Source organism: Manacus vitellinus, unplaced genomic scaffold (genome assembly GCF_001715985.3).
Source record: "Manacus vitellinus isolate BGI_N305 unplaced genomic scaffold, ASM171598v3 scaffold_0_pilon, whole genome shotgun sequence".
Classification (NCBI taxonomy): Eukaryota; Metazoa; Chordata; class Aves; order Passeriformes; family Pipridae; genus Manacus; species Manacus vitellinus.
Genome location: NW_021938789.1, coordinates 24,633,435 through 24,660,184, shown reverse-complemented (window position 1 = coordinate 24,660,184; position 26,750 = coordinate 24,633,435). Strand labels below are relative to the sequence as shown.

General features: G+C 39.9%; 1 protein-coding gene across 7 annotated transcripts in view; it reads left to right on the top strand.

The window, feature by feature from the left end:
* The window catches only part of MTUS1 (microtubule associated scaffold protein 1), a 128,773-nt gene that overhangs the window by 82,842 nt on the left and 19,181 nt on the right, over positions 1–26,750 (top strand). For 6 of the 7 annotated variants that reach the window (XM_018069558.2, XM_018069550.2, XM_018069552.2 and 3 more), the window contains one exon: positions 16,892–17,109. In XM_018069558.2, coding sequence (XP_017925047.2) covers positions 16,892–17,109 — 218 coding nt within the window. Of the gene's footprint in view, positions 1–12,813; positions 13,319–16,891; positions 17,110–26,750 lie in introns of those variants that run through there. The other variant, XM_018069562.1, reaches the window with a different exon arrangement.

Sequence of the window (26,750 nt, the reverse complement as noted above, 5' to 3'; positions counted from 1 at the left end):
CCAGCAGCAACTGCAGTGATTATATTAAGATGCTGTTATATGCTGTTGACCAGCAAATTGTGTTTCACTGCTAGGGTAGCTTTAAAGTACTGTTTCAAGATTAATTTTAAACACATATTCAACTATGCTGGTATTCTTTAAAACATTCTGTTGTCCCCTAAAATACATCTTCCTAAAGTTGTGAGCTTATCTCTAATTTTGATAACTGCTTGAATTTTCCTCATTCTGCTGAGGCTTTATGTTAATGGTGTTGATATATGTGATCAAAAAGGATGAATAGCACAACTGTAAATTGGAAAAACAGCTTCCACTGTGTGAACCAGCCCAGTGAAGGTGGATATGTGCAAAAACCATTTCTAGTGCCTTACAATATCAGTACTGATCTAGAGTAACTCAGTGTCTTAACAGAGCTATTAAACAGTTGTAGAAATAGATAATCCTCCACCTAGATATGGGAAAAATGTAATGCAATTTCTCTTACGTTATCTTCTAGACATGCCAGGGTAGTCATCTGCCAGTAGGATGAAGGTAAGGCTCTGCTCTCTTGTGTGGAAATGACAGTACAGATTAATACTTTTGTACAGTAACTCCTTGGTTATTCTTTAGTCATGGGAAAACACCAGATCTGGGACTGAACGTGAACTCATCAAATTAAGTCAATGTAGCTGGGGAGGAGCAGCCTCCTGGGTTGCCATTTGGGGCTGTGATTGAAACCAATCGATACCGATTGGAGCAAGGTCATGGAGTGATACCATAGTCAATGCTGTTGATACAACTGCATTAGCATGTTCTGCATAGCTCCTAAGAGCTCTAGAACTGTAGAATTCTAGAATTCTTGAAGGGATTTGGCAAGTTGAACCGTTATTGTAAACTTTACTTTTCTCAGTTCGAGCCTATAAGGTTAATCATGCCTATATCATCACTGATTTTGATTTTTTTTTTTAGTCCATGGGGAAAAAAAGCTTGGTCTCTGAATTGTTTTATGCTCTTATTTATATTCAGAAATTTGCGACTTCTCTAGAAAGTGAGTCTGTTTATAACAGTGAGTTTGGATGTTAGCTATTTGTTTTGTAACTTGAAATTGCAAACTGCCATCATCAATTTTATGAGGAAAAGCGTTAGAATTTAACTTTCTAGTGATCTTTTGGTAGATAAAGTATGATTATTATGGATAACTTAGCACTGATTATAGTGCTTCAGACATGCTTGGAAGTGCTAGCACTTTGCTTTTTAAAGAACATCATCAGTAAATTTGAGTATAATCTGGATTTGTCTTTAAATAGATGTAGAATTTCATAAACAGGAAGCTGTGTTTCAGCTTCAGAAACAGTTTTGGCACAAAGGCAATAATAGAAAATATAGTCAGGGCTCTGGAGGCTCTTAAAATTCCCACTGTCTGCCCTACTTTTTCTTCCATAATATCCTTTAGGCAGCATTTCAGTGCCGTGGTAAAGTCAGTGACATTTGTTACAGTCATGTAACATCAGCTCATACTAGTGTGATTAAATAAATAGCTTCTGAGTTCAAACTAAAAGCCATTCTGTCCTCTCTATCCAAGATAGCTGCAGACACTGCGCAAGAAAAAATGTTGCATATTAATGTGCTAGTCTTGTGGTCAAAAATATATTTTCCAAGTCTCTTTTGTACAGTTGTTTCCAATGAAAGACTGTGGTTCCTTGCAAATTACTAAGTCTTCCCTGCACTCTTACTCTGAAGGACTTTGAGTTGTTGAGAAAAAAATAGAAATATCAAATTCTTGAATCTAACAGTCTGAGCTAATGTATGTACTGACAGTTCACTAATGAACTAGTGAAGAAAGAATTACTACGTTGAATTAGGGGCAGCACAATTGATGAAGTGAAATTCAGTGATTCAGTTAAAAGTTCCAAATTAGTTCTGGGTTGGTTTGGTTTGGGGGTTTTTGCCTTTCCTCCAACAGAGTGGACGTTAGTATATGAGCAGAAAGTGGCTTGCAAACTTAAAAGCTTACTTCTATACGCTGTAAGAGTCCTGTTTGAATTCGTTTGAAGTTCTTCTTTCAAGAATCCTTCCTATGCTTATTGGAGCCAAGTTTTATACGTAGATATAGAACTAATTTATGATGCAAAAAAATTAAGTTTTTGAACTTCTCTTACTCGGATTTCTAAGTAACAGTGTCTCTTCCAGTTGCTTGATGTTTATCCCTAGCGTACTTATAATTTTGGCCAGCTCTTTTGGAAGGAAGCATGTTGAAGATGACCTTGTATCTGACTTTCCAGAACATAGGAGACTGCTGTGCATGCATGAGAGCAGAAGAGAAAACTTCTCAGCTAGCCTGTTAGTATCTGTGTGAAATGTGGCGTGTAGAGAGGTTATTGTCAATGATTTAATCTACATGAAATCAGATCAGGTTTGAACTGGAAGAAAATGTACCATGAAAAAACGTAGCAGAGTGTTTTGTGGTAAGACTTAAAACAGTTGAGCAGTCTGGTGAAATGCCTTTTGTGTCTAGGTAGTGTTTACCTTGCCTCCACAAGGAGTGATGTAAATGGTTTCTGGAGGCTTCTTCCAGCCCTATGTTCCTGATGTTGATCATGGTAGGGTGGACTATGGTATGTAGGAAGGAACATGTTCAAGTGTTGCAGCTCAAATGGTTCTTCCTTTCTGGCTGTTTCAGACATGTCATCACTGATTGCATGTGAGAGCTGGGATCTTCAGAAAGGCTGAAAAAGGAAAAAGGCTGTATCATTCTGATCTTGTGTGAGGGTTTTCTACACAAGTGTGGAGATGTAATGGGCTTCTTCCTGTAACACTACACACACACCCGCCCGAAGTGTATCCCAGAAGAATGTAGAGTTACCAAGGGATCAGGATTTGCACTGAGGAGGCAGTTAATTGCATCTGGGAAGGGTTTGGAGATAGTATGAACTAATCATGGTGCGATTCACTGTCCCAGTTGACTCTGGGTCCTGATTGTGTAGACAGAAGCTGCAGAAGGGCAAAAACAGGCCATGTCCTGTACTTGCAATGAAGCAGTAGAGGGCACCAGACATTAAGGAGCAACTTCTTGTACAGGAGTTAGTAATGGAGAGAACAGGCAGAGGAAATAGGAACAGAGAGGAGTGAGGGACATCAGTCTTCAACATCACTCTGTGCTTGTTTTTTTGGGAAGTTGTGTGTTTCGTGGATGACAAGGCACAGCTGCAACTATAATAGAAAACAGAACTGCTTCAGGTGTTTCTTTGCCTACTCAGAGATATACCTGAACTAGAAACTTAGTTAAAGCCCCCCGTAAAATAATTGCTAGCTTCCAATATGGCTTTTTTTTCCTTGTAAAGGTAGGGAATTTGAAGATTTAAGGTTGCCTGTGGTATATATGATGAACTTATGTAGCAAAATTCAAATACCTAACATGAGGATAATAGACTGAGATATAGTTCACAGTCTTTAGTTCAGTCCTCATTGACCAAAGCATCAGCACACTGTAACAAATCCTCATGCAAACATTGTCCATTGTGTTGTTATCTTTGTCATTAAAAATGGATGACAGTGGGGTTTTTTAAGATGGATGAAGTTGTTTCCTTAATGTATATAGCCAGTCCCTCTCATATCAAAACACCCATGCTTTTGGGTTTGTATTACAGTAAACTAGTTCTGCCATCTTCCAATTTGTTTTGTTTTTCCTCAGTCAGTGGTGTATAGCACTGTATGCGTAACTAACGTGTTAGGCTTTGTCCTAATTCAGAATAAGCTAAAATCCCAAAAAAAGTCAAGAATCAATATTGCCCTTGATTATTTAGAAAATAACCTGGACAACTCTGATGCACTGGCAGTCTAGCTGATGCATGTTAGAGTTGTTTTCTGTAAATTGCGTTACATTTCAAATTTGTTTGTTTAGTTTGCGGTCATCTCTGGGTGCATGGTAGGCTTATTGATATTTTTATCCTTGCAGATGATGTGTGACTCATATTCATGGTTGATATGTACTAGCTAGATGAAAACTTATTGATGAAGTGTATTGTGAATGCAATAGTAGGACAAAATCCCTTTTTATATTAGGTGTTCAAAACTCAACCAGTGTTTCTGTAAGATAGGCCTGTAGTACCTAAGAAGTGTTACGGGCACCATGCTGACATTGCAGGGTATTAGGCTTGCGTGTGTACTGTGCACTTAACAGGCAGACATCTGTCTCATATATTAATTGCACACTTAAAGGAGTCCAAGACTTAAATATTAAGTCCTTTGTGAAACGTGATTTGTAAAGATTATCCCTTTCAATCTTCTAATCTACTAGAAAATTTGGACATTGCTGCTTTTAGGTGTTTTTTTTACATTCCTTCCTGCCATCATTACTGACTTTACCAATCCACCGCTACTCAACTTGACAAAATGTGTGGCCATTTGTCTCACCCAATACTATAGCTTTGTCAAGAACTGAAAAAGAAAGAGCTCCTGGTGAAATGATAAAGAAATATGTAACATTAAAACAGCATAGGACACAGTTCAATAGTGTCTTGATCACTGGTCTTTCCTTCAAAACTTGCCCTTTAAAAATGCACAGGCTGGCTGATCAGGCAATTGCAGCAGTGATTTTGCTTTTCTCGTCTTTTTGCTTTTATTTTGGAAGTCACTAGCAATTTGGAAGGTAATGCATTTTCTCAGATGTAGTTTGATATCTTTACAAACATCATCATCTAGCTCCTTGTGAAACTTCAGTATAAGGTTAAGGGAGGTTTTAACACACATAATCTTCAGAAATGTGAGCAAGGCTAAATCAGCATGGAGATTCAGCATAGTAGCGGATTTTACCAGACTACTGACAAATGAAAATGTGTGTCATTAACATTCTTCCTGTAGGGGGAAAAAGCAGTGTTCCAGGTGATAAGTCATGCCTTGGACAATGTCCTAAAACAGTTGTACAAGCCCAGTGCTGTTTTCAGTAGGACAGGTGATATTGTAGGGGAACAGAGACACATCATAGTTAATGCCGTGGTGAAGGCATGGGTTTGGTTGAGAAGTATTGAGGCTTTAGTGGATTGTTACTTTTAATAAGCATGCACCCTCAGGGAACCCAGTTCAAAGGCTGTCATGTGGGTAAGAGTCTGTTGGGGTAGGGACTGGAAAGATGTACTGAGGCTTACCTAGGAGCCTCAGTGCAGTGTCACATTTGTACAACCTTGCATTCCTGGCTGCCCCCGGTGTCTCCCAACTACAGGGAGAGTGAGAGTGTTCTCTTCCATAAGAAAGGATGGCAGCGGCATGCTTATAACCAACAGAAAAAGTCCAGACCATTACACTGTTGGGCAGAGGGTTTGCTACACACTGTGGGTTATCGATTTCAAAGTCCGAAACAGTATGAAGTACGTGTTAGATTAACTGGCAAGGAGTAGGCTGGCATCTCTCTTCAGAACCTCTTACAGGAGTAAAGGACTCCTTGCGGTTGCTGAGCCTGTTGTGGAAATTGTGCAAAAGCTTGTTTAGAAAGGTATACAGTTGGAAAACTGCCCTTGCTTGCTATCTCTTGGTTTCTGCATTTGCAGGTTTCCTCTTCCACTCATGTTTCTGTATAAAGGATGCCATAATGAAATGGTGTTCTTGGTTCATGCTTCGTTTGTTGTGTCAACAAGTGAGAAGCTATTAGAGCTGCATGCCTTTTATTATTGTGTTACAGTTTCTAGGTAGAATCATAGAATCATTAAAGTTAGAAAAGACCTCCAAGATCGAGTCCAACCTATGACAGAACACCACTATGTCAACTAAACCATAGCACTAAGTGCCAAATGCCATGCTTGAACACTTCCAGGGATAGTGACTGCACCACTTCCCTGGGCAGTCCATTCCAATGCTTAGCCACCCTGTCAGGGAAGAAATTCTTCCTGATGTCCAACCTGAACCCCCCACCTGCACAGCTTGAAACCCTTTCCTCTTGTCCTGTTGCTAGTTGCCTGGGAGAAAAGGCCAGCCCCCACCTTGCTACAATCTCCTTTCAGGTAGCTGTGGAGAGCAGTAAGTTTTCCCCTGAGCCTCCTTTTCTCCACGCTGAACAGCCCCATCTTCCTCAGCTGCTCCTCATATGACTTACTCCCTAGACCCTTCACCAGCTTCATTGTCCTTCTCTGGACTTGCTCCAGTACCTCAGTGTCTTTCTTGAAGTGAGAGGCCCAGAAGGGGACACAGTACATGAGGTGCAGTCTTACCAGTGTCAAGTACAAAGGGACAGTCCCTTCCCTAGTCCCACTGGCCACACTATTTTTGATACAAGCCAGGATGCCATTGGTCTTCTTGGCCACCTGGGCACACTGCTGGCTCATGTTCAGCCAACTGTCAACCAGCACCCCCGGGTCTTTTTCCACTGGGCAGCTTACCAGCCACTCTTCCTCCACCACGTAGCACTGCTTGGGGTTGTTGAATTTCATACTGTTGCCTGTCCAGATCCCTTTGGGAATGCCAAAAGGCCAACCGGATGTGGCACCATTCACCACCACTCTCTGGGCTCAGCTGTCCAGCCAATTTTTAACCTAGTGGTGAGTACACCTGTCCAAGCCGTGGGCTGCCAGCTTCTTCAGGAGAATGCTGTGGAGACAGTATCCAAGGGTTTACTGATGTCCAGGTAGACATCATCCACAGCCTTTCCCTCATCCACTAGACAGGTCACCTGGTCATAAAAGGAGATGAGGTTGATCAAGCAGGACCTGCCTTTCCTAAACCCATGCTATCTGGGCCTGATCCCTTGGTTTTCCTGCATGTGCTGTGTGATTGCACTCAAGATGATCTGTTCCATAACCTTTCCTGGCACCGAGGTCAGGCTGACAGGTCTGTAGTTCTCTGTATCCCCCTTACAGCCCTTCTTGTACATGGGCATCACATTGTCCAATCTTCAGTCATCTGGGACTTCCCTGGTTAACCAGGACTGATGATAAATGGTGGAGAGTAGCTTGGGAAACTTTTCTGCCAGCTCCCTCAGTACCCTTGGGTGGATCCCATCCAGTGTGGTAGACTTGTGTCTAAGTGGCACAGCAAGACACTAACTACTTCTCCCTGTATTGCAGGGGGTCTGTTCTGCTCCCTGTCCCTGTCTGCTAGCTCAGAGGGTGAGATGCCCTGAGGATATGCAGTCTTTCTATTAAAGACTGAGGCAAAGAAGGCATTAAGTATCTCAGCCTTTTCCTCATCCTTGGTAACAATGGTCCCCCCTGCATCCAATAAAAGATGAAGATTTTCCTTGTTCCTCCTTTTCTTGTCAATGTATTTATAAAACCACTTTTTATTATCTTTAACAGCAGTGGTCAGATTGAGTTCTAGCTGAGATTTTACCTTTCTAACTTTCTCTCTACGTGACCTAACGATATCCTTGTACTCTTCCTGGGTTGCCTGCCCCTTCTTCCAGAGGTCATAAACTCTTCTTTTTCCCCTGAGTTACAGCAAAAGACAGGAACTACTAGGTAACAGTTTTAGACTGTAGGACTATTGTGGTCCATAAACATTTGGTTTCTTACCTAATAGCATTGTAACAGATGGGGAAGCATTTGACATGCTAATAGGTTTTGTTTCAGGAGAGACTTGCTCCTACCTGCACGAAACCCTGTGTGGCCAGTGCTGCAAGATATGTGTGTGTTAAGTATGTGATTAAAACATTAAACAGGCATAGAGTTCTTTGAAGAATGTAAATACTTCTGAGATTTCCCTTTCCTTTTCATTATTGTGTGTATAAAGAGAATATCCTGTTCTGTGGCTAGAAGTGGAGAGTGAAAAGGGATGGATTTAAAATGCTGCACTGAGGCTAGAAGTCAGTGCTGTAATAACCTTAAGTCAGTGGATGAGTTGACATGAGAGGATAGACACAGACCTCAGAAACAGTACTTTAAACTGAATGCCTGGAATAATGTGTGATGACTCTGCACTCCCCCTCCAGGATGTACAGCATTTAAAAAATATGTGCTGAAAAACCTTTTTACCCCTGCAGAAAAAGGCAGAGGGATTTCTGCTGTGTGTCTTAGTCCTGCTGAGTCAGTTTAAGCATCTAGGTCAGGTTTCACCTGCCTGCAGTTAAATTTTATTCAGTTCTTGCAACCTTCTTAAAAGCCTCTGTGGTGTTTGGTTGGTTTGTTCAGAACAACTTGAAAAGGATTTGATGACAGCTGAAATAACCTGCTTTTCCAGGACAAAGGCTAGTGCCAGACCTTAAAGAAGGGAAGCTCAATGGGTGACAGTAAGAGTAAAGAAAAGAGATAGCTGCTGTACTTCTTCAGGAAGCCTTCAATTGTCATCTTGGGCTTCAGATCATGTTGATGTAGGGGGGAGATGCAAGATGAGAAGTGCTGTTTCTCTTCACCCAGCTGCTTTGAGACAAGACCAACTAAATAAGTTGCTGGAAAAGCTCCTGACATGCAGCATCTTAAGCATTTCAGTTGGGCAGATTATCCAGGTGCAACTCTGAAAAATGAAGTCTCTGCTGTGAACTAGAACTGACTTGTGACTCGCATACTTGAACTGTGAGCAGAGCAAACTGGGGCTGTCTGCACCAGCTTATGTAGGGAGGCTTGAGGCAGAGCTTAGAAACAAAACATCACTTCTTCAGGAGTCTGTGTTTGTACAGTCACCAGCCTGGACTCTGAGAGGCACAGCAGGAAGGTGTGTATTTGCCACTTGCGAAGATGGATGCAGGCAAAAATTACAGTTGACCAAGCTGTGGAGCTGCTGGAGGGTTGGAAGACTTCCATCCAAGTCCAACCTTGTCAGGCTCTCTGCAGACACCGTTAATTTAGTTTTGTGACTGCTTTCCCTGTGTATTTGCCTGACCTGCATTTATAGCCCAGAGCAGGAGTTTTGAAAGAATTTAGGATGGTAATTTACAGCCAGCTGAATTTCCAGGTCCTCTCAATGATAATTTATGTACCATTGCAGATTAAACCCAACAGCTTCCTTATTCGTATGGATGTTCTTAAGTTACCCTCTCCTAATTGCCATAACTTTGGCAATTTGTCACAAAGGCAAACTTTAAAATGACAGCCGTGAGATCAAATGGTTGATCAGTCTTTCTATTGCATTGCTTGAATATCTCACATGCATTGCAGCGGGGGGAAGGCAGTGGGAGAGGATGGCAGGAGAGTTGTAGAGGTTTTTTGAGGGTTCAGAACTAGCTGGGTAAAGATTAACATACAAGGTGAAGTTATGCACTCTCTTATGGGCTGGTTCAGATGTGAGACTGAGATTTGGTGACTCCTGAAGGAGAAACTTCAGAATCATACCCACAGGTCATGCAGTACTGCATCAATAGGACTAGCTCAGTTAGAGGAGGAAACAATAAAGCATCTAGATCAGAGGTCAGCAGTGTAGGTCTGTGTTCTTCAGGCTTTAATAAGCAGGTGGACCTTCAAGTTTACTTTAGTGCTTATTGGTGTATTTGAAGAAATTTGATCCAGCTGAAAACTCCGCTGAACATAATTAGCTATAAATGTCTCATGACTGTTAATACCATACAGGATAGATGTTTTGTAATGCTTTCCATAACTTAGTTCAGTATGTGATGTGGGATGTATTAGCAGCATTTCCTTACCTTTATTGCAATATTTTAGTTGTAAGTTGGCTGGTTTCATAAATATAAGTGTGTGTATATATATATATATATGCTTTGCAGGGATATAATCTTGTCCAAGTGTTCTCTCCTACTATATGTAACAGGTATTCTGTTCTGTAGCCCTCTCTAGTTTTTATCCTCTGTTTTCATTGTTAATTTGGTCTTTCTCCTTAGTTGTCAAACTCTTGGAAAGCTGAGTGACAAGAAATCCAAGGGTGGGATGTTTTTGTTTGTGAGGTGGTTGTTTGGGGTTTTTTTGGGGGGAGGGTGTTTATTTTGGTTTGGTTTCTGTTTTGTTCCATTTTTTTTCTTTCATTGGGGGAATATGTTCAGTTACAAATTATAATTGGTTGTAAACCAGAATTTTTGAAAAAGGGACAAGTCAATATATAGATGCAACTAGATGCTTCCTTTTTCATGTTTGGGAAATGAAACTATCCTGGTTGCTGTTTTAAGTCTGACCTCAGTCCTAGTTATACTAACTGGTCAGCCTCACAGAACATGAAACCACTTTGAAGGTCAAAGTAATGGATTTTTTTTCTATGATTCACTGTAAGGTTTGTGTAAATTCTTTTGTTTAATATTTCAAATGTACTGTGTTACTTAACACTGTAAAGTGTAACTGTTTACTGTGATTTAGTGAATTTTTGTCCTGACATCAAAACTATGTGTCATGCTTTTTTCAGATGTTTTAAATTCATGGATTTTATTCCTATAATACTAGAGTTATAAAAATAGGGATATTTACTGCTAGGTAATTGTGTAAAAGATTTCTGTAATGCGAAAGAAATACCTTAAAAACAAAATACCCCCCCCAAAAAACCCAAACATATCCCAGATTTTATTTAAATAAGGCCTTTTTTGTTTTGCTCAAATCGCCTGATTCCTTAGGATCAATCAGACCTCTTAGTTTAAGTGAGGAACATACTAAACACATAGATTACATTCTGGGTAGAATTAATGTATTCATATAAAGTAAGAGACCATTTTCCAAGGACAGCTTTTCTTCAGTATATTGCATTCTAGCAGAGAACACTTTGCAATTGGAGTGGGTACACACACATGTAGAAAGAAGGCTGCAGCTTTTGGATCTGGTGATGCTAGACAGGAATGACAATTGCAGCACCTAATTAGTCACTGAGCTTGGTCAGGCAGGCTTTCAATGTAGCTTATGGACAAAGGCTTCCCTCAAGCACTCAATGTTGTCCCAGTTAGGATTCTGCTCTGGGTTGTTGTCTGGAGGAGCCTGTTCCTCTACAAAGGGACCAGGGGTATCAGTTGTAGACTCTTTTCCCAAAAGCTTTTTTTGGTTTGTTGGTTGGTTTTTTGGGTTTTTTGTGGGTTTTTTTAAACTTTGCTGAAATCACTGCTCTTCATGGAATTATACCTTTAAAATCACCAGAAGATCAAACCTTAGGCAGGATGGCCCTTGGAGCTATTTCTCTTCGTATTAGCACAGGATCCATGTTACTTGCCTAAAGTAGGTCAAAGATGATATCTGGATTCAGACTTCACATAGGGCTTCTGCAGCTTGTGTACTAGTCTTTAGCGGTGACCGTGTGAATAGTAATTCTTAGGAGCTCTCAGGATAGCAATCCAGCAAGGAATGGTGCAAGGGAGCGGAGAGGGGAAGAAACTACACCTGTGATCTGTAGCTGTGCTGGGAAATCCCATCAGAAAGCCCATGTCTGGCTTTCTGGCACATGATACAGAGAGTCAGAAAAAAGCTCCATCATCAACATTGTGTCCACTGGGGGCTGTGATAACCACTGTGATAGCAAAACACTCAGCGAATACCTGTAAGCTGTGAGGTGCTCTATGTGGAGGGTGCATCTCTGATACCTTCCTGGTCCCATGAGTATGCCTGGACTAGCGTGGGAGGCAAACTGCAAGTGAGCAGGTAAACTTTCACTGAAGGCAAGACTCCCCAGATTGGCTTTGTGGTCGGCAGCACTGTGGTGATTTGGAAATCCTGCATCTGTACACGCATGGGCTATTGGCATTCTTAGTGATGCTTCCCAGCCCAAAACAATGCTGTTGGGGTTATTGCAGTTTTTGATGGATAGGTCTCTGCTCTGGGGCATCTGTGGGATCATCACTGTCTCTGAAAGCATTCTGAATCATGACAGGGCCAAAGAGTGGTGTAAAAGTTCTCCTGAGCTCCAGATTGTGTGCTGCTCTGACTCCCGTTCTGCTGGGTGTTGTGCCGAATACTTGCTCACCTCTTTGAAAGCAAAGACTGATGCCTTCTGTAGACCAAGACCTACGTGGTCATTTTTTCTGAACTCAGTCCAGTAACTGGGTAATTAAATTGCTGTGTAACAAAACAGCTAACACCCTGGTGTATTAATCTGCCTGTTTTTACATGGAGCCTAGACCTATTAAGAGTTCTGTGCTTAAAAGTAACAAGTCTTAGCTTTTACAGAGAAGAGTTAACACTCAGACCTGGTAGCTAAAAGGCTTGGCCTCCTTAACCTGCCAAAAATATCTTGTTAGTCAGTTTTCCCATATTGCTCTGGTAGCTCTTTATTGTTTTTGAACTACAAGGCTTCCTCAGGATCTGAGTTCTTCCAGAGATTGCTAAGAGAGTATTGCTAGCTGTGTGAATAAGGAGGGCACTCAGTGGAAGTGCAGCAATGTCAAACATGTCCACAGATGTACTCTGAACACTCGCTGCAAACATTAGCAGAAGGACAGGTGCATAATCACCTTGTTGAATATATAACTGAAATAAGTATGTACTGTTGAACTGTTTGGCTTTCAGCTCCTGCAGGCAATTCGGGCTCTCTTTGAGCCTTTGTGTTGGAAAGGAAGGGCCAGTGTGTTCTTGCAGAGTGTTTGGCTGCATTGCAACAAACCTGGTTACTGATGCCCAGGCGTACTTTGATTGATGCAGAGATGAAATGACTTTTGGGAGTGGCTTTTGGGGTGACGTCCCACATACAATGATGTCAGCAAAAGATTTTAAAAAATTCAGGTGTGGCATAATCTGCCAATTAAACTGATTAGTGCTCTGGCTGAGTCCTGAGAAGGAGCTCTGACTACAGCCGTGCTTGTTGAAGGCTTTTATTTAGTGCCTTTGGCTCACTTGTATGAGACTTTTTACCTAGTACCTTCACTGCAGCACGCTGTAGATTGCAGTAGGATACTGTACCAAGGCTAATGTGCTAGCTCTCTTGCTGTCAGGGGAAATCAGCTACCAGCTCACAAATGTCCCTGACCACTTGGAAGCTGTGACAGTGGAAGAGGTCCTGCGACTCCCGGGGATCGAGATGGAATGCATTGCTGCTCTGTTGGCAGAAGTGAAAGCTAGCCAGGAAGCAATGGAGGCTGGGCAGAAGGAATTAAAGCACGATGTGGAAACATCTCAGAAGGAAATCAGAACAGTGTTAGCATTGCAAAGGAGCCAGCAACAGGTGAAGGAAGATCTCAAAGCAGAGATGAAGTCCAGTCACTTGGATATAAGAACTGTGCTTGAGGAAATTCAGCGAGTAAGAGAAGAAATGGAAGCTCGGTTAAATACTCAGGCTGATCTGGTCTTACTGATCAAAGAAGTGAGCACCAATTTAACGTGTGTAGACAAGGCTTTCCAGAAAATGGAGGAGAGGCAGAAAGTTTTTACCAACCTGCACCTTCCCACAAGAGAAAATGTTGAGCAAGGATTTTTCTTTGAAAAATGCTTACACCAGACGCACATTGGTTTTGAAAATCCTGTGGAAGCTAACAGTTTGGATGAGGAATGTGAAAAGAAGGTGCTTGGGGGTAAGACAATTATGACTGCAAGTGTGGAAAGAGAAGTGGGGTACTTTCCACTAGTGCTTGTCCAGAAGTTTGTTTAGGCTATTTGGAATGCTTTTAAGAAATGTAACTTTTTTAGAAATTGAATGTCTTGCTTAAAATGATTTCTAGTTAGTGCAGACATTTAGTACCTAGACCTTCCTAGTACATAATAAGCAAAGGAAGGCTTTGATTTGGTTCTGCAAACCAAAAAAGCACGTGGTAGATTTTTCATCTGGTAATCCAGCAACAGTGCGCAAGATAGGGAGGCTCAGGAAACCAGCAGTATCTGAGGTAGCCAGCCAGACAAATACTATGTCAAGTACAGGACAGAGCCCCAGCACTTAAATGTAACTTTATGGAACACACCCTGTGTACTGACAGTTGAGTATTTCTTGCCGTTATATGACTATTAACCACAGAAGCTGTGTATGGGAAACAGTTTACTTTATGGAAAAGCTTGGAATGGGTTTAATTTAACTCCCCAGTGAGTTAGACTTGGCTGCTGTGCCATCCATGTAGTGACTGTAGAGGGAGTGAGAGGATTTGTGGACCTTTTCCAAGGTCTAGATCAAATCTTCTGTGAATGGTTCAGTGATCAAACGGCTTAGTCTTTGCAAAATCACTTTTAAATTTTTTCTTCTTTCCTGGTATGAAGAAGGGTAGGACCTTAGATGGCAATTCTGTTCAGTTACTGTGCTATATGCAGTACTTGCAAATCTGATTTCTAGTCTTCAGAAATGGAGCTTTTCAACTAGATTGGATAGAGTGGTTTTGAGCTTGTTGGAGAGGTGTCCAGAACCTAATTTATGAATGGAATTTGTTCTGTTTTACAAGTCTGACTGTATAAAGGTGGCAGGTAAAGAGGCCAAAGTGAGAAGGACTTGGGCTGGTAACCCATACTGTCGTTGATGTGGTGGTATCAATAATCAGATTCATGATGCTTTTGTTTTGATGAAAGCATGGCTTTTGTTTTGACACCACAGCATGCTTTCTATACAAATCTGGAAACGATCTGTCATTGCCCAGAGGTATGTAGGCCATAAATAAGCACTGGAGTGTCGGTAGTGTTAATCTGTAAAGGCAGTTCATGCTAAAGGGGGTTTATGCTTTTCAGCATTTGAAGTGGCTGTGTGTAGCACACATCTATGATAAAATTGCCAGCAGGAATGTCACTGAATTTCACTTCATGCATGTTTTTTTGTTCAGCTTTTTTTTTTAGAATAGTATCAAGGACTGGCTTGCTTGGATGCTTGAATGAGCTTCTAGGAAAATACTTGTTGGTCTGGGCAGCATGATAAAAGCAGTGGTATGAAACTGGCACAGTGATAAAGGCTGGCTGAACTCTGGATCCAGGGCATATCTGGAGTCTTTTGTCATTTGTGGTTAGCTGGTGTACCACTGTATTTAAGTGAAGTATCTTCATTAGGTAACTGTGATGTAATTTTTTCTCAGAGTAAAAATTATCTGCAAACATTTGTTCAGGTTTAATGCAGCTCTGTCAGGGTCCTAAAAATTGATGTAAAACTCATTTAAAATATTTAATTAAATTTTGACATTCACTAAATTCAGTGTATCAGTGAATTTACCCAGTACTCTTAAATCAAGATGAATACTCTGGTTCTCTATCATAAGTGGAGCATTCAGGAGGGGAGCTGGAATATATGAGAGAGTAGGAGTATGTAAGGCGGTAGGGAAGGGAAGAACTGACTGTACGTGTTTATTGTCTAGTCCCTGCTCCTTTTTTTTTTTCCCTCTCTTCTTGGTTATTGTCTCGTGATTTTTCAAGGAGCTTCAGAAGGTAACCAGTATTTTCCTACATGCAATACTGTCCATAAGATTGCTGGAAATTTGATATGGTTGCTCTCAAATGTGAACTGTCATTCATGTAAAGATGTCTACTCAAAGGACATTGTTATATCTGAACTCTGAGAAAAGAAGTGGTCACATAAGTTAAAATGGTGGTAAAAAGAAGATAACTAGAACTGGCAGCCAAGCTTTAGCATTTGTTGTCCAAATTTGTATTTTGATTTAGCTTATGTTGATGCACCTTTTAACAGCTCTACTATTAAACTGCAAGATGATATGTTTCTAATTGAAAATATACCCTTAAACAGTCTGCATCTCTGAGCAGAAGTGTAGGGAAGTCTCCAAGAATACCAAGGGCATTTGAATATGATAAAGCAATATGCTGTCAATTCTCTGACTAGCAGAAAATCTTGCCCAGAGAGGATTTATTTGGAGAATTAACAGACTCGGGAGGCACTTTATACCCAGCTCAGTAAGAAAGACACAGAGAACATTAGTATTTTGAACAGGAATCTTGTTTTCAAAGGCTTTGAAAAGAAATGGAGGCTGATGTATTAATGCAATAGTTGATGTGGCAGTCAGACTCACATTAACTGAGAATCAAAGCTTTTGTCATTAACACTGTCTCCAGTTGTGAAATTGAACCTTACACTGCTGGGACTATTCTAAAGTCACTTGACAACCTTCAAACCAGGTGATTGGGCTGTAGAAAGGACTGCCTCTAGTTGGTTAGTTTGTCCCATTTTTCTGCATGTTCCTACTTTTTTTTCTCCAGATCTCACCTCTCAGGTTTTTTCACTTTATCGTGAAGAAATCTTGTTAGTTGAAACTATACAAAGTAATCTGCTTAGATGTCTTCATTAAATTGCCAAGGGATATTTATCTATTGCATCACCCTTTTATTTCAAAAGTGTTTGTTCATTCCCTTTGTGATCAAACGGGGAAGACTGGCCCTATCTGCACAGCCCTGTACTCCCTTTCCAGTCTGAAGGCAGCAGAGAAACCTATAACCTACACAGCGTTTACGAGTCAAGTGCTGGATTATGTAATGTGGCTTCCTCTGACATGAGATGATTGTGTACTGTGAAAGGATTGAGGTTGCCACATAACTACGAATATTAAATCAACAATGTAATTTCTGGACTGTGAATATATATTGAAATATATTACATTTTAGAGCCTTTTTAAAGCCTTATCCTTGTGACTGAAATTGCTGGCACTAAGAAATGCTGCAAGACCTCTAGTTAATAAGCTCAGATCTGAACTGCGGAGAGGGGAGGTTTTACAAATAAAATTTTAAAAGGAAAAAATAACAAATGTAGAAAAAATTATTTTGTATTCAGCAGTATTTTAAAGTGCAGGAAATATGAAATCTGTGTTGCAAATGAAAGTGGACAATTCTTATGTTAGAAGTAAGTTACTGGATAGGTAGGATGACAGAGATCTTGCATTTTCCAAAAATATTTGTTCAAAGCACAGTGAAAAGAGCATGTTGAAAAGTATACCACAGAGTACATGAAGGTGAAGAAAAAGTGCAAAACAGTGTATCCAAGGTTATGGTGCTAGAAATTAATCTGGCAGATGATAGTGCCTGCTCTGCAGTGCTACTGAAATAACCCTTTCTCCTAGTTAGTATTTCAGAAAGTGTTTGTAAGAATTTTTAACTACTTCCTTTTGCACCTGTCCTTTTAAGTTTTGGTGAGATTTCAACATAAAATGCATATTAATTAGTTGTTGTTGTTGTTTTAGTTGACAAGGGCAAGCAGCGGAGTCCCAAGAGCTCGTGCATACAGACTCAAGGCTCCACAGATGCACGTTCACCTGGCACAAAAGCAGCAGAGTTGACACAGTACAAAACAAAATGTGAAACCCAAAGTGGAATCATCCTGCAGCTGAAAAAATTCCTGGCATCCAGTAACCAGAAGTTTGAAGCATTAACTGTTGTCATCCAGCACCTGCAGTCTGAGGTAAAAACTCACAACTCATCAATTTTGGCTTTAATTTTTGAACTCTTCTCAACAAGGGCTTCAGAAAATATTAATATACCAATACCTAAAATCTGTGCTTCCATTCCAGTGGTTTCTGTTTTCTTCTGGAGGTGATGCTCCTGGCATCAGTTGGATAGAAAAAAATGAAAATCCCGACACTGGGCTTTATGGCCTCTTTGCAGCTTCACATGCTTTTTAGAAGAGAAGTTTGTAGTCAAAGAGTCCTTCAGGATTGAGTAGCTTTCCAAATATGTACTTCAAGTTCTGCCCTTGTAGGAAAGATTAGTTTCAACATGTTATCTGCATGACCTTGCTTTATTATCTGACAATGGATGGAAGAGTATATAAGGGGTAGATACGTTTTTGAGCTACTCAGAATAAAGTCTGAGTTGTTACGGTTTTGTTTATTGTTGGTGGTATCTTAAAATTATCCTGCATTGTTGGTGGTGTCTTAAAATTATCCTGCATTGTTGGTGGTGTCTTAAAATTTTCAGTACTTCATTAAAAAAATACAGAAATGCACCTGGAATTACAGAGTGGAATAATCTGATGTGGTTTAATTTTTATTTGTTCTAGTCTGTTTGAAATACTTAATAACGTAATCACTTTGATACTACAAGAGAAACTGTTGGTCTGGTTTGAAAACTGTTGAGAAAAGAAAAATCTGAAGTTAAGGAAGTGATAACATTATGAATTTACTGCACAGCTAATGCAGGCTTTAATAGCAGTTTCTCCTGTATTTATAACTAATGTTCCAAGATTGGTGTCAATTTTATTTCAGCTGTTCCAATATGAAGTGATTTTCCAGTCTGCTATGCAAAAGAGCACTGGGTTGTCTTAGGACGCTGCCAGAAACGTAACATTCTCTTCTTGTGGGATAATAGCTGCTTGCTTTCATTTAATCTAAAAGTGCTGCATTTAACTCCAAGTCTGGTTCAACTCTAAAAGCAGTGGCTCTTAGCCAGTTTTCTGGGATTGGTTTGGCTGGTTTTTTAAAACTCTTGATTGGAAGACCTTTCTCTGCTAAGGAACTACTTTAAGATCTTCAAAGCAATTTGATACATGATTTTTTGATGCCTGTCATCTAACACAATATTGTGAAATTTATATGTGAAATTGTCACTGCTAAACTTCTGTGCAATCTTCTAATTACTGAATAATAAGCACACTGATTTTTTTGGTAACTTTTATAATTAAATGTCTTGACCTAGTTTCTTCTCTCAAATATTTTGTATTGCAACATTTTAAAGTTCACCAATACTTTATACATGTTATGTTTAGTGAGAAGAAGCCTGTCATACAAATCTGCTTCTTCCAGGCTATTTTACAGGTTGCTTAGCCTAAATGTGATTTTTTTTTTAGTTGTGTTTTTTTTTTTTTTAAAGAATAATGGGGGTTTTAATTAAAGAAAATGTGGTGTTGAAGATGGAGGGAAGAGAGAACTGCATGGAGGAGACTAGTAAATTTGCTCCTTATTCCTCTTTGTTAGTCTTTTGCAGATGGAAAGAAAAATTATTTCTGTCAAATTGTATAAAATTAAGTATATTGGACAGTTAAGTCTGAGCACATGAAATTAATATGACATATACCAGTAATTGGTATTGAGATTGCTCTCTCCTTTCCTGGGATAAGACAATACTTGCTGAAGAGTCACTGTTTTATTCTTGTGTACATACTATAGGGATGAGAAGGAGTATTCTGCCGTGGTGGTGTAAGGAATACTCAGAATCTGTTAGTTAGCTGAAAGATTTCTAGGTTTTAGAGAACACTGTGAAGAGTTGTTTTGGTTTTGTTTGTTGGTTTGGATTTTTTCCTTTAGAGTGAGATGTGGAGTCTGGTACAGCTAACTTAATCTCAGTTGGCCATATGATTATTTTTCTGAAGTATCTCTTGAGGGACCCCTTTGATGTAGCTTTCAAACTCTTTGGGTAAACTCAGGGAGAAACCTGAAGTTAGGTTTGAGTTCATGAGGCAGGGTCTCATAGGTTAACTACTGCAGAGCCAACCTAAAAAAAGCTTCAGCTTTTCTGGTTTTCAAAAAAAATAAAAATCATGCTTAGCTGATTACATGAGGAACAAAGCTGTGCTTCCTTTCTTCCCACTACAGCAAGTGGGAAGAAGTGAAGTGACATAATGCAGTGTAAACCTAAGAAACAGCTCTGGAACCAGAGGAAGGACCTGCTCTTGACTTCTGTGGTGCTGGTCGGTCCCTACAAAAGACCAGTTCAGTTTGCAGAAAGCTAAACCAGCCAAAGAAAGCATTTCTTTGCCAGGTTGTGATGTGGACTGTCCTAATGTGTGGTCAGAGCTGGTGCAAGGGTGAGATGGGGTCAAGGACTGGACTGGCCAAACAGAGAAAGAGCTGGAGTGAGCAATTGGAGTACTTTGAGGCTGAGCAGCCCAGCCCAAGCCTCTTGGCAAAATCTGCTCTGGCCTCCCCTGCTTTCCCTCCAAAGCTGAAGTTCCTGGAAGTTGATTCAGCTGCTAGATGTGTTTGGTTTACTTTTGTGTTTGGTTTTTTTTTTTCAAGAGTTCCTAATGCCATTTCTGCACAAAAGTTTCAAATTGCTTCTTATGAGCTCATTTGAAGTGGAATATAGCTGTGAATGAAATCAAGACTTGCTTGCAATGACTTCTCTCAGAAATGCAGCCAGCCCGTCTGGAGTGAAGTTGAGAGGGTACTATCAAATGGTTAAATGGGATTGAGCAATGCTGCTGTGGTGTTTCTAGCTAAGCAGGAATCTCTGGCAAAACACTGCCTGAGCTCAAACCTGTTTGTTGCAAGGGTTACCTTGGAGCTGTCAATAGTAACAGCTGCATCTGATAAAACCTTCACACCTGAGCTGTCAAGTGTTTCTTTGGGGAGGGGGTGGGTTTCTCTGCTTAAGTACCTTCACCAAGATTCTTCTGAAAAAAATCATAAAAACCTGATTTCTGCCTCAGAGGAGCTGTTGTTGCACTAGGTTAATGCTAGATGGAAACTCTCTTGGCATCCAAAATGCTTGATGGCAATGAACAGTGTGGCTGATGAGAACACCGAGTTTTTCCATTGTTGGACAGCTCTGTGTGTGCTGGCAGTGACAGAAACACGTGTCAAACTGTGGGCTAATCATAAAAAAAGCGAGTTTAGTCTTTCTAGACTACTGCTCTTCCCCTGGTCCACTGGCAATTCCTGTGACTTCATGACTATCTTCCTGTTTTTTAAATTCAAACAAGAAAGGAAAAGTGGCAGTACAGAGGAAATGGTGAAATTGGCCATTTACAATAAGTCCATGAAGTGCCAAGAAAGCTGTTTTCTGTTAACATTTAACTGCATTGAGCTCTGAAATTTGCACCACTGCATTTGAGTTGATCTTTTAATTTCCCCAAGTATTTATTTTGCTTAATAATTTTGAATTTATTTCTTGTCCCTTCAGTAACAGATGCATTCCCCGAGGCTTTAAATATATGGTTAGCATGTCTGTGGTAAGTCAGGCTGGGGATGCCTGCAGCTCTGCCGTCTCTTCCCTTGTCCTTGTGTATGCACAGGCTTCTTTGGGAAGCCAGTTCAGGCATCTAGTTTGGGAAGGGGGAAAAGAAATTATTATGGGTCTAGTTTTATAGGTCTGTCCATGTCCAAAGTGTTGTGGGTATGTTCCATATGTGGTTCACTGCAGGAAGGAGTGGGAGTGAAGACCCACCAGTGCTGAGGTGGGGTGGGAACGTGTACCTGAGAGGTCTGCAGCTGTGGCTGGGAGCCAAATGGTCCCTTGGGAAGTTAAAAAAAAAAGATCACCAGCTAATGAGGCTGAGGCTGTGGCAGCTCCTGCCTGAGCCTCTACTTCTTGCCTCCTGAGGGGTGCTCAGCCCCTCTCCCTGCCTCAGGGCTGCCCCCCACAAGGCTGTGTGAGTCCTGCAGCAGGGGTGTTTGAACCTCCAACTCACTGCTGTGTATAGACTCTTACATCTTTGGGGGTGGAGGGTGTTTGTTTTAGCAGCGTGGTAGTAGCTTGGTTTTAAATATGGTTTTAAATTTGTCTGTTTGAGAGATTCAGCCTTCAAGTGAAAAGGTAATGTACAGTTAGAATGACTTGAATGGCTTTGTAACTGTTCAAAACATGAATTGACAGATACTTCTCTTTTATCCTCTCATTTTAGTGTATAAACTGCCACATTCAGAACTACTCAAGCTGTTTAAAAATTTTAGAGGGTAAAATGTTTATTATAAATACCCATATTTATTCTTCTAGTTTAATTAACGATTCTAAGCATTTCAAGAACTTTTAACAGATTCTGCTATAGAAATGAGCTTCAAAATTGTGTTTGTGACACAGGATACTACAGAGATGAACAGAAAACTAGTTTCACTGTTCAGCTTGTCTTGGTATGGTTATGGGAAGACTGGTATTTACAGTTGAAACTTGGGAATGTCTGAGATGTCATCTTCAAGATGTTTCCTTCATAAAGGAAAAGGCATTTTGAGAGGCTATAAAGCCTTGACTACAATATGTGGATAACACTAATTGTGAGTGTGACACAGGAAACAACATGAGCATGTGCTAGAAATTGTGTGGCTGAAACAGGCTTCTGTATTTCTAGCAGGAAATAGAAATTAATTATTAGTATATGACCTGCTGTAACTGGCATTTCCTGACAAGTGCATGACTGTAAGAGTCGAGATACTAGTTTCCTTGGGAACTTCTTAGCACTTTAAAGAGTTTTATTTCCATTTTGGAATACATGAACACATGTATCAGAAATACTTGTTCTGGCCTTTGTGGTTGTTCAGCAGAAAATGTTTATATTTATCAAATGAAAAATGCATATCCTGCTTAAGGAGCAGAAGTACACATTGCATCACGAAACCCCAAACCATTTATAGTAAAAGGAAGAGTTTTTGAACAATTGTATCTTTTTGACCTGTAAGTGCAAAATATATTGGGAGACCTGTTGTTTAGATTTGCTGTCTTTAAGTTCAGTCTATACTTTTGATTTTCTAGAACCTAACATCAAACTTGGCCAGTTTTCATTAGAATTTTCATCCCAAGTGTATTTCTGCTCTTTAAATCTGGCTTCCCAAAATATGGACATAACTTTTTCCAAGAGACAATAAGGATATTTAATTCAGATAAATTTTATGTTTCTTTATATTAAAAAAAAAATCACATAGAAGTCAAAATATAATATCTTGAATTTGAGGAATGCAAGTATTTTCTGTTCAGTGACGGCGAGTATTTGAGTAATAATACAGTAGCTTCCCCCTGTAGAGCAAACCTAGGCTCTGGCAGCTTGCATCTGACAGGTAGCTGTTGGAAAGCAAGGAAGCTTGAGATGATTCTCAAGGCTCCTCTAAGGTGGTGTGAATGAACAAGAATATTTTTGGCAACAGACTGAAGATCTGTGTGCTCTAACATCCAGAAAAACATTTTAATCCATTAATTACTGTGAAACTAGGCTTTGATGGAGACAACTTTTTAGAGGACGCCTCAGTTAAGCAATTTATTTGGTACACCTGGGTGTTCAGAATGGACTACCGCTGGAGAGAATTGGGAGTCCTGTCCTATAGTTACTCATAGCAAAAGGTGTCTTGGGAAAAGACAGCTTTGACCGAAACAAACTTGGTGTTTCAGGCCATCAGTGTTGCTTTCGACAAAGCAGCTGATTTTCATGACTACCTTGTTATTTCTTCTAATGATCTTTTGTTCAAGAAGATGCAGAATTAATGACAGTAGCAAACTAGAGGTGTTATTGCAAAATATAAGGGAGCAGTTAGTGGAAGAAAGAAAATAACATCTTTCCATCTTGTTTCCCTCTTTTGATCTGTACTACCGTTTCAAGTGAAATTCTAAACAGCCTTAAAAATGGAATGACATGAAGAAAATAGTGTAATATTATGTTCAAGCATTGGTTCTCATAACATTTCTAATAACTTTATAGTGGTAATTACAGTTTTATAGACATGAGAACTTAAGCTGTGACAGTATAACTTGCTAAAGTTGCATGGTATCTGATGGAGACTGTCCAACTCAGATGAGCTGGACTGAGACAGAAAACTTTAGAAAATACTGAGAAATAAGTAGTTACTTAGATAAGGTAAACTTACTTTTTACGAGATCATGAGTTTTACAGGGAAGGAAAGAGTCATTCTATGTGACAAATGAGAACTAATATTAGAGTTCAGAAGCCCTGTAAAGTAGAAACCAGGCAGTTACAGAGAAGTTAAATAGCCTGTATTACTACATCAGGACCTAACTCTGCAAGGCTACTCTGTGAAGGTGGACATCACTTCTAAATGGGAAAACAAAGATCCCTATGAGCCTAATAATTCCACGTAATGCCTGTAAAAGCATGAAGAGCCCACAAGTAAATCCATGTTAAATACATAGTGACTCATAGGAATCCTGTTTGACTGGTTCTGTGCTTTAGTGTTTCACACACTAAACATCGGGGAAAAAAACATCTGATTCTCCATAAAGGTACCTAGCAAATGAAAGACGTAAAATATTAGAAATTACAGTGAGTCTCTATCAGCTAATCACATAAGTGTTGTTTCTGAGTCTTAATTCTGTTTGAAGTAGTAAGTCAAGGTGAAAACTGATCGCTTATTTCACTTAGTAAGAAGGCGGTGCATAACACAAACAAAGCCACTGTATATTTATTGACTGGAGATGGTTAATGACGTTTTCATTTTATCACAGTAATAGTCTGCTACTCCTTTCAAAAATACACATGGAGCAGAGTGTAAATCCTGTTTATTGTGCTACTTTCTTGGCTCATTTCTTTGGCTTGCTTTTGCACCGAGTGATGCAGGAGAAATGACTTCTCAAGGGGATTTAGGTGAGGTAGGGAGGAGGTGAGTTTAAAAGAAACTAATTTCTAAAATTGCTGATTTCTAATTAGAAGATTTATTTAGAGGATTGGGTTTTGCCAGGAAAGAAGGAACAGGGACTGGTAGAAATTCTGTGGTATAAGGACCAAAATCATCAAGGCAAATGTCATACTGCAAAGCGGATATGAATGGCCCTTTTGTTACCCCTTGATAATTACCTCCAGGCTGTAGCTGATGACACATGAGTGACTGGAGTTTGTGCAAAGGTATGACTCAATTTCTACACTATGGCCAATGATGATCACCATCTTTTCATGACTGGTGCTGCACAAAGATGGAGTAGATTCTAATTTCTAATGCTTTGTCCCCAAGAGGAGTATCTCCTCGGATGAGGAAGACATCCTGTTGACAGCTGAGACTGTACCTGTATTAATTATATATAAATTATGATCTCTTTTTCAACCTAAGCTCATCTCTTGTAAGGTCTAAACATACATGTTACAGAAGTGCTTGCAATTTTATAATTCATTAAAACTAATTTACTATGTTTTTAAGATGCTCAGCATTTCTCTCTTAAGTTTAAGAGTAAGTGCTTGTGGTTTAGTTTGACAGCAAATGGCTTGCAAAAACCAGGCTTTCTTTTCCCAAAATAAAATTAATTTGGCTCTATATATGATAATAAAACACACATAAGTGCTTCCATTCTTTGCACTGATTTGTTCTATGCGCTCCAAACAAATTTTATTTAGTTTGTTCTAATAAAATGCCTTTAAAAAAAATCACAGTGCTTTTATATTTAACACTTAATTTTCTACTCCTGTAAGTTTTGAGTCTTGAAATTACTTGTTTGCAAAGTTTTGTATTGCTGATGAAAATTAGAAGGCTGATCTACAGCTTTCGCAGTCAGAGATGTTTCCACCTGCCAGTTATGCCAGTGACAGGTACAGTTGCTGCCCTTTGCCTGGGCCTGTCCACGTGCTGCAGACTGCTTGGGACCAGCATTGTCAGAGCCTTTCTCTGCCTTCTCTGGGCAGGCATCACGTTGCATCCCAGCATTAAGAGATGTGCATTCCAGTGTAGTTACTATATGTTTGTGTCATGGGAAAAGTCCACAACACGATCTGATTCCCTGAGATGTTTCACAGGCTAGAAGTGAGTTGTGTCTCTTCCTTTGCAATGTACTAGTGCGTTGCAGTTTTTGGTTGCAGCAGTCCACAATGCTTCTTCTGAATCTGTTAATGGGGTGGACTAGGCAACTGTGGCAGGTAGTTTATCACATAGATACCAGTGTGACATAGCTACTTGAAATTTAAAAAGAAAACAAGTCCTTATATTTTGGTATACAAATGTGAACTTTTCAGTGTTGTTTTTTTGAATTTTTCCTTCTTTACTACAGCTCCAAAACAGTACATATTTCATTTCCCAAAGGAGTGTGCTTGTTTAAAATGGGAACTGTGATGTGTGGATAATTACTACCAGATGGGCGGTGTTGGCTTATTTGGACACACATACTCGAAATCCGTTTTCTGCCATGGTTTGCTCTTTTATATTGAGTAACTGTTGGAGGACTCGCAGTTCTTAACATGGAGGAAAAACTTGCAAAAGGTAATTAGGCCAGGCACAGCCTATCTGTGGCTCTCAAAGCTTTGATTTGCAGGCAGAGCATGGGGCTTCCACACCAGTGCCACTCCACCTGCTCAACAGTAGGAGTGTGCAGGGAAACCTGAAATCAATAGTCTGACTAGTTGCACATCCTCTCAAGGAAATAAAGTTGTGTGTTTGCTGTAAAACTGTGTGCTCCTCTGCCAAGGAACTGTGGGATGGTTGAGGAATGCCCACTTATTCCAGCTTGAGAACTGCTCAGAACGTGACATCTTGGAGGTATGTTTTCTCTGTCTTCTGTGAAGATTTTTTTTATAGGTACATAGCCAGGAAGGTTGGGTGCTTGGTACAAATATCTCTTTTGTTTGTTCTGGAATATAAGCTTTTGTAGAGCTTCCTGCTTTTAAAGCAGAATGATGGAAACTGTTCAGACAATGATGTGTCCTCACCCTTGTTTGTATCTAAAATGACCCTAGGCTGGTCTGTTTGAATCTCAAGCTGTAGCAAAAACAGCTGGTTGCCAGGAAAAATGCTCTTAAGCCTGTAATTGGGCTGCATAACTGCCAACAAAACAAATATGAATGACAAATTTCGTAATTTATTCCGTTCCTGAATTGGTAATTTTTGTCATCTTGAAACTGTCATGTTCTTTAACATCCTACCTTGGCCTCATCTTTTTCAAAAATGTTGTAACAGAGTATATCACACCCTCACAAGTGTCCTTGCTATGGGGCACACATTGCGCTGAACTTGCTTGTCAAATTTTCAAAACATGTGAAGGATTTTTAATTGGCTAATCTTTCATGTAACAAGAAATGTCCAAGTCTTCTTTATATACTGAGAGCTCTTTCGTAGCGTCCAATAGCAGAGATGCATTGCCTAATATTGCCTGTGGCAAACCTTTTATCCCCAAGCTCTGTTCTTGTTCCTTCCTATAGCTTCCGTGTTATAGCAGGGAGAACATTTTGGTTAGAGCTCAACCTACAACAGATTCTTTTTAAATAAGAAAAATAGGTACCCAGTAATCTACCTGATCTTGGCATAAATTCATAAATTGTACTGGAAACAATTGTAAATGAGTATGAAGACCCTTCTTGAGTCTTGGACAACTAATTGAGAATGATCCCTATTGCCAGATTTATCTGGATAACAATGCCAAAATTGCTTGATCCCATATGCTTCCACTTGGTTCTGCTCTTTCGATTTCCAT